At 54.8% G+C, this 7234-nt stretch overlaps 1 protein-coding gene across 1 annotated transcript; it reads right to left on the bottom strand.

Moving 5' to 3' along the window:
- Window positions 1-607: 607 nt before the first annotated feature.
- On the bottom strand, window positions 608-6969 carry FGF8 (fibroblast growth factor 8). The gene is made up of 4 exons (XM_026050715.1): window positions 6937-6969; window positions 4730-4910; window positions 1770-1876; window positions 608-1054 (listed from the first exon to the last, which is right to left on the bottom strand). Exons 1-4 carry the CDS (start codon window positions 6967-6969, stop codon window positions 767-769), a joined length of 609 nt encoding a protein of 202 aa, XP_025906500.1. The 3' UTR covers window positions 608-766.
- Window positions 6970-7234: the final 265 nt, after the last annotated feature.

The following is a 7234-nucleotide window of genomic DNA, read 5'->3' as shown; positions in this document are numbered from 1 at the left end:
CCAGGATGCCAGGAGTGCCTTGTGGGCAAGAGGCACCAAGTCCATCCAGGACTTTCTCTGGGATGTCCATCATCCCGTCCTCCCTTGATGAAAAAAAAGTGGCATTGGGAAGCATCTTCAGCAGCACTTTCTGAAGGATCCAGGGAGCTTCCCACAGCTCCGCGCTCTGCTCAGGAAATGGGTGCACTGGAGGAGGGGAAACATTCAGTGGATCCATAGGGACCAGGTAGTGGGCAGGCGCCCACAGTGCCTGGGAGAAGGACCCAGGAGTCCTCAAGTCCCCTCTGGATGCGCACCCTGCCCTTGGGTGCCAACCTCTCCATCTTCTCTGGTGAGCGGTAATTTGGTTCCTCTAARTGTGGGCACTGGTGTCCTATTTGGATATGTTTTTTTTCTTTTTTTGTTTGTTTTAAACAGTATTTTTTTCTTCTCTCTTCCCCTAGAGCTACAAAAATACAAAACAAAAAACACGACCCCCAAACAGACTAGAACATTTCTAAGTGAAGAGGATTCCCCTCCCCTTCACGTGTCTTTGAACATTTCATTTCTATTAAAGCTGGAATACAAAAATAGAGCCTCTCTTTTCCTTTTTTTTTCTYACCCCCCYTTTTTTTTTGTAAAAACAAAAACAAACCCCCAAAGTTATCAATGACTAGAGCAGGTAATCGTTTTTCTTCTTTCCACCCCCCACCCCTTCCTCAAGAACCGCATAGGAAAGTCTCTATGCACGCTCCGAACTCCCAAAGAGTCCTCCAAGGTGGACACATCAAGGGCTTGGGCTCGCCTTGGAGTTTCTAGTCCTTTTACTCCTGCGGTTGAAAGGGTAGTTGAGGAACTCGAAGCGCCGGTGGGGCTCGGTGGTCTGGTGGCCCTTGGGCAGGCGCTTCATGAAATGCACCTCGCGCTGGTGCTGCCGCGTCTTGGAGCCCTTGCGCGGGCGGCCCTTGCGCGTGAACGCCATGTACCAGCCCTCGTACTTGGCGTTCTGCAGCGCCGTGTAGTTGTTCTCCAGGACGATCTCCGTGAAGACGCAGTCCTTGCCTTTGCCGTTGCTCTGAGGGGTTGGGGAGAGATGGGTCAGCGTGGTTGGCACCGAMGAGTTGGTGCTTCTGCGCCAACCTCCCAGCTCTCCCACCCAGGGCAGTATTGACCCAAATCTACTTTTTTCCTCCAAAGCTACCATCCTCCTACAATTGCTGCCAGGTAATTCCTGTTGCACCCACAGTAGGGCTCTACCTGTCCTAGGTGGTCCCAAAACACAGATTGGGTCCCCCCACCAGTAAACTCTCTCCATCCTTATGGCAATTCACCCACCCTTCATGCAGGAGAGGAGTCAAGGGAATGCAGGATCCAGCTGATAAATGGTTGCCTGCAGATGCCAAGAAGGCCAAGGTGCCCAGAACATCCTGGTTATGGCCAAGGTGCCTAGAACATCCTGGTTACGTGGGACCAGGGAGGGGATGCACGGTGGCTGTAAAGAAGCACCCACAATGGCAAATCCTCCTGGAAACTGCCCACAGCGGTGGGAGCGCCACGGCTCAGAAGGAGCGTGACTAAAGGGTGCCCGTCAAGGCCCGGCCTCGCAGAGCATCTCARCATTCCTGCTGCTTGTACCATGTAATCGGGGAGAATGGCAGAGCATCCCGCCTATTTGTCTGGGGAGAGGGGATGAACGCGGCCCGCGCAGCGCCCGCTCGCCCCCCTTCCCTCGCCGTGCCGRGGGCCGTCCCATTCCCACATCACGCTTCCCGGTGCGCCCTCCMGCCTACCTTGCCGATCAGCTTCCCTTTCTTGTTCATGCAGATGTAGAAGCCGGTGGCTGCGCCCTTGATGCGCACGCGGCTCCCGAAGGTGTCCGTCTCCACGATGAGCTTGGCTGCCCGGAGCAGCGGGGAGGAAGCAGAGAGGAGAGGTCACGGTGGCTCCRGTGGGGACGGGCACCCTCCCTAATGGCACATGCCAGGCAAGGAGGGAAACGGGCCCCAACAACCTTGTGTCCTGGATTAAGTGCTAGGAGCCAGCCTGGTCCCCTCTGCTCCGCCACGGTGTCCCCAGGAGCAGCAGTGACTTTGTGGCCCGCGGAGGAGGCGTGAAGGGTACGGCCACCCTCTTAATGCCTTTCACCTTTGTGCGTGCCGAGAGGGCGTATTGATTTGGTCTCAGTTTTTTAATGGAGGCATCGATCTACTTCCGAAGGAGCTATGCAAATCGCCGGGTCGATGGCTTGCCTATAAATAGATCTGTCACCTTCCGTCCCCAACCTCCGCTGGRGAACCCGAGCCCAAGAGCCTGCGGTCCTGGGGGGCAGGAGAATGGCACAGRGCAACCTCATCCCCAGAGAGGGTTCCTCACACTGGGAAGCCTGGAGAAAGCCTGACCCRGGATGGCACTGCCCGGTTGGGATGTTGTGGAGCCCAGAAAGTTGGGAATATTTTGGCCTCCATACCATAGGTGACCAAAAGCAGCAAAAAGAGCTGCGGCTGCCCACAAGCAAAGCACTGAGACCCCCAGTTATTGGGGAAGGGGGGAATTGATCCGGGTGACAGTAAAGGGTTTGAGAACATTGATTTCCCTTGCCGAGAGCTGGAGCRAGCAGGAGGGAGGCAGGGAGCGAGCAGGGGAGCCGGTGGGAGCGGCGAGCACAAAACCCGGCTCTGAAGACGCCCCTCGCTCCCTGTTCTCAAAGGGCGGCTGTGATTTACGGCCGGGATCGCCCGCCGGGGCCGCGACGGCGGCACCACGGACCGGGACAACCTGCTGCCGACACAGCAGAATCCCAGCTCCCCCAGCCTCGCGCACAGGAAAAATGCACAAAACCACGGGGAAACAAAATAAATAAATAAACAATCTGTGCTAAGACACCTCCGAGGACCAGGAAGAGGTTTAATCCGGATTAGAGCCGCTTTTGAGTTGAGCTGCTGCTCAAGATGAGCGAGCGCCAGCAAGCGCTTGGGATGGAGAGAAAAAGAAAGTCAATCACATATTGACAATTAAGACAGATAACGGCGGGCGCCGGGCTYGATGTTAAGTCGGCTGTAAAAACGTCAGCGTGGGGAGAGGGGTCACCCACGAGAATAAATCAGCCTCTTTTTACACGCCCACCCCCAAAAATTACATCAAGAAAGAAAGAGGAAAAAGAATAAAACAACAACCAAAAAAAAAATCATGGAATGAAGGGCTTGGAGAAGGGGGGCTTCCCCCCCTCCCCAAAGAGGATTTTAAATGCCATTTTGGGGGAATCCATTTTTTTTTCTTCTTTTTTTTTTTTGATGGGGGTGGTTTCTAGCGTTTTCAACTCTATTCTTTCACTTAAGTGACAGATTTATCCCACTAAAATTATGTTTCATGCTAGAACTTTGAAGGGAAAGTGGCTACGTAAACGCTGAAAAAATGCAGCGAGACACACTTGATCCCCCAACTGGACTGCGAAGAGGAGAAAGTATTCAGGAAATGTTAAAAAAGGTGAAAGTAAGAAGCGTTTTAATAGTTCTTCCAGACATGGGGGCCTCCCTGGAGATTCATATAGAACAATCCTGAACCTCTATTTTAACATTTACAGACTTGCAACTCTTTTAAAGCTTTACATCTGAAAAACTGCTTGCTTGCTTTCTGCTTTAGATCAGTCTTCGTTCGCCTCCCCGCTCCTCCAAACGCATAGCCCTTTTTATTACATTTTAATAGAGTTTTTCAAGCCACCACGAGTCCCCTCCTCCTGGCCTTATTTAAACCTAGTCGTTAGTTAAATATGCACTAACTGCCTTTTAAAATCCAGGCCTTACACGTCTAAAACAAGACTTTTTTTTTTCCTAATGGTTTCACTCGGGAAATTAGCTAAAGCCCTCTCAATCCAGAGCTGCTCAAGGATAAGGATAATTCAGTTGGAAGATTAATGTTATATATAATGTTTTTATATATATATGATATATATRCGTCTATATACACACACAAACGTTGTATTTATGGATTTTAGGCTTCTTGAATTTTGAGGTTTGTTACAAATTTTTTATCCAAAGAAAAGAGGAAAAAAAATTAAAGGGGAGGAAGGAAGAGAAGTGTTTCTGCTAATCTCCCCAAGCAAGGAAGGGAAATTGCAGCTAATGCCAAAGGAAAACAGCCACGATCCCRAGGTGCGCGGGCACCTCCTGCCCAGGAGCAGGCAGGCCCGGGCTGCGGGGACACCAGGGCTGTGGGACTGCTGACAGGGTTGGCGTGTGACCCTCCCAAAGTGTCTGTAGGGTGAGGATGAGAAGCACAGGGACGTGCCGCGATGCTGCCGGGGGCTYGGCAAGGGGGTGCCGCTCGCGGGCACTGCTGGGGTGCCAGGAAGGCGCTCCTTGGGGCGCTCCTCATTCGGGCAGGGCAGGGGGAAAGGGGGGAATTCAAAGCAGCAGGTTGCCCATACAAGGTGGGGGACACGGGACTTCGTTCTAGGGTTAAAACTTTGCTTCCCTTCCCTCATCCCGCAAGGCTCCAGCCCCATGCCGCTCATCCCGCTCCATCCCTGCACACCCTGCAGCAGGTGCGGACACGGCTGCAAAGGGAGATGTGGCCGGAGCCCATCCCACGCACACCGGTCCCTCGCCACCAGCCTCACTGCCATGGACCCCTGCGCTGTCCCTTCACRAGCCCAAATGATTTTAACAATTTCTGGCTAAGCAACGGGACAGAAATCATTAACCGCCGTGCAGCGATTGCCTCCCTGCGCACCCCCTTCCCCGCCCGTCCTTACCGTGCACATCCCCATCCTCTGCCATCGCATTGATTTTCTTGTTGTCCAAGATCTGCACATGTTTCCCGCTGGTCCGACTGTACAGCTGGTAGGTACGGACGAGCCGCCGGCTGAGCTGATCCGTCACCAGGCTCTGCTCCCTCACATGCTGTGTAAAATTAGGTGGGGACTGAACAGTTACCTTTAGGAAATTAAAAAATATACAACACACCATTACCATCCCTACTCCTCAGAGGGGCGAATGGGCTGAGCGCAGATCAGATCGCTGTGCGCTCCGCACGGCTCCGGCACCGGCAGCGCCTCCCGAGGACACAGGGCATTCATCAAGGGAGAAGGGAAGCGGAGCCCAGCCCGGGGCTGTGCCCACAGGGGAGCGGGTGACATCCTGGCCCCGCCAGGACACGGGGATCCCGGCCAGCAGCTGAGGGATGGGAGCCGGAGGGATGGGAGCTGAGGCTGGGCTCTGGAGGGGAGCCAGGGAAAACGGGCCCTTGCCTTTTCGCAGGAGCGGGTGGCTGCTCCCCAGGCACGTGCCCCAGCCTCCCTTCCTCCAGGCCCCTTATTCCCTTCCAGACACCCCACTTTCCAAGCAAACTCTCCCTAAACACAGGGCTAGCAGGTGAGATTAAGCTGGAAAGTGCAAGAGAAGGGAAAGATGCCCTGGGCTGCCTTTAGCAGCGGGACAAGCCGGGGACACTCAACACGCTGCACACGCGGATCCACCCGGTCGCTCGCGGCTGCAGCGAGGGCTTCCCCGCTCCCCAACCCGCTAGCCCCGGAGCAGCGGCGCTTCCAGAGCCGCGGCTGCCGCTCGGCACCACGCGCTTTAGGTGATTTCCATCACCAGGCAGCCCTGCTCTCCCGCAGCGCCCGCACGCTCAGCCCTGCCTCGCGCCCTTGCACAGGAGTCCTTTTTCCCCCCTCGTCTCAACTGCCTCTTTTAAGTCTGGAAAGTTTCGCTTCTGCCTGACATTTATAAAGACGTATTCTGAGCAAATGTTGGGAGATAGCTCCTTTCAACATCAGAAGGCTGGGATTACCCCCCGCCACCCCCATGTCAAATGGGGAGATTTGCTCCCAACTTCAACAACAAAGAGAAAAAAAAAAAAAAAAAGAAAAAGGGAAAAAAAAGCACAATAAAAGCCAAAGCCACTGCTCGCCCCCAAAGCAGACTTTATATAGATATCTCCCCTTGACAATGTCATCTCTCGCTCCCTCCCTCCCGCTCCGTGTGTGCATGTGTGTTTCCTATAGAAGGTTTTTGGATAATGCAGCGGGATTCTCTCCGCGGCTCTGATGAGGGTACCATGTGGAGGAGAGGTCATTAGCCATGCTGCTATTCGGGCTCCATCTCATGCTCCAAAATATTACAGCTATGTTTTCACACAACTGCTCTTCACTGCCTTTGCTTTTGGGCTGGAAATTCTTTTTTTTTTTTTTTTCCCCACATTGTTTTGCAGCTTTCTACGTCTTAAGGCAGAGAATAGCCAGCCTAAGGTGCCAACCCAAAGGTTAGCTGAACATAATTCTTGAAAAAAAAAAAAAAAAAAAAAAAAAAAAAAAAAAAAAAAGAGGGGCCCCCCCCCCCCCCCCCTTCCTTAGGAGCATTTCAAACAGAGCTCCCGCACCTGTGGTCTCTGGGGAAGGGGCTTCACCCCGACTTGGAGCGCACCGCTCCCGGCGACGCGTGCCTGCTGGTATGTGGGTGTTGCAAAAGCTCTGCCCGGCTGTTTAATCTATTCATGACACTTCTGTCTCTGGCGATACAAACCAGCGATGCTAAAGTCTGACTGTTTTAAGCTGGATCAAAACCTCCACTTTTTTTTTTTTTACTAAGGAAGGTTAATTTTTTTCCTCCCTCCCTTTTCGCTTTTCTTTTTAATTCCACTTCATTTTTGACAGGGCTGTGTCGGAAAACAACCCCAGACAAGAGGGAGGATCCACGGGAGCGGTGGCAGAAGCCGAAAACCGCTTAAAAACAGCCCTGGGCGGCCGCGCAGCAGCGCGGTAGCGGCCGCGGCGCAGCCCGGGCTGCTCCCTCCGCCTGGGGCTTCCGCAGCCCGGCGACTTTTGTCTCCTGGCCTTTAAACTGTTCCTCCTGCTGCCGCATCTGCCCCTCTCCCCTCCCTCCCTGCCGAGCTCCGAGCCCCCCCGGGCGGCAGCTTTGGGGGGAGCCCCCCTCCCCGCGGGGGCGAACGGGCACTTACCTGGGCTTGCAGGCACAGGACGAACAAGTGCATTAACCTGGCGGCGGGGGAGAGAAAGCGGGAGAGAGGCGTGAGGCGGGGGCTGCGGGCCGGGCGGCGGGGCCGGGGCTGCCGGTACTCACACGTAGCTGAGCAGCGAGGAGCAGGGGTCCATCGCGGCGGGGAGCGCCCGCGCTGCGGCGCTGCCTGGCTCCGCGGCTCCTCTCGCCCTGCCGGCGGCTCCTCGCCCGGAGGAAAGGAGGGCACAAGCGGCTACAGAGGGGAAAAGCCCCCGCCGGCCCGCCCAGCCCCCGGGGCG

The sequence above is a fragment of the Nothoprocta perdicaria genome, unplaced genomic scaffold (assembly GCF_003342845.1).
Source record: "Nothoprocta perdicaria isolate Ctin4 unplaced genomic scaffold, notPer1 scaffold_7, whole genome shotgun sequence".
Classification (NCBI taxonomy): domain Eukaryota; kingdom Metazoa; phylum Chordata; class Aves; order Tinamiformes; family Tinamidae; genus Nothoprocta; species Nothoprocta perdicaria.
This window is presented reverse-complemented; position numbering and strand designations above follow the sequence as displayed.

Excerpts from the sequence above, each read along its gene's own strand:
- FGF8 (XM_026050715.1), bottom strand. The coding sequence starts at position 6,969 with ATGCACTTGTTCGTCCTGTGCCTGCAAGCCCAG. Across the intron at positions 4,911-6,936 it reads TCCTGTGCCTGCAAGCCCAG|GTAACTGTTCAGTCCCCACC; the intron begins GTAAGTGCCCGT and ends AATTTCCTAAAG. Across the intron at positions 1,877-4,729 it reads AGAGGATGGGGATGTGCACG|CCAAGCTCATCGTGGAGACG; the intron begins GTAAGGACGGGC and ends TGCTCCGGGCAG.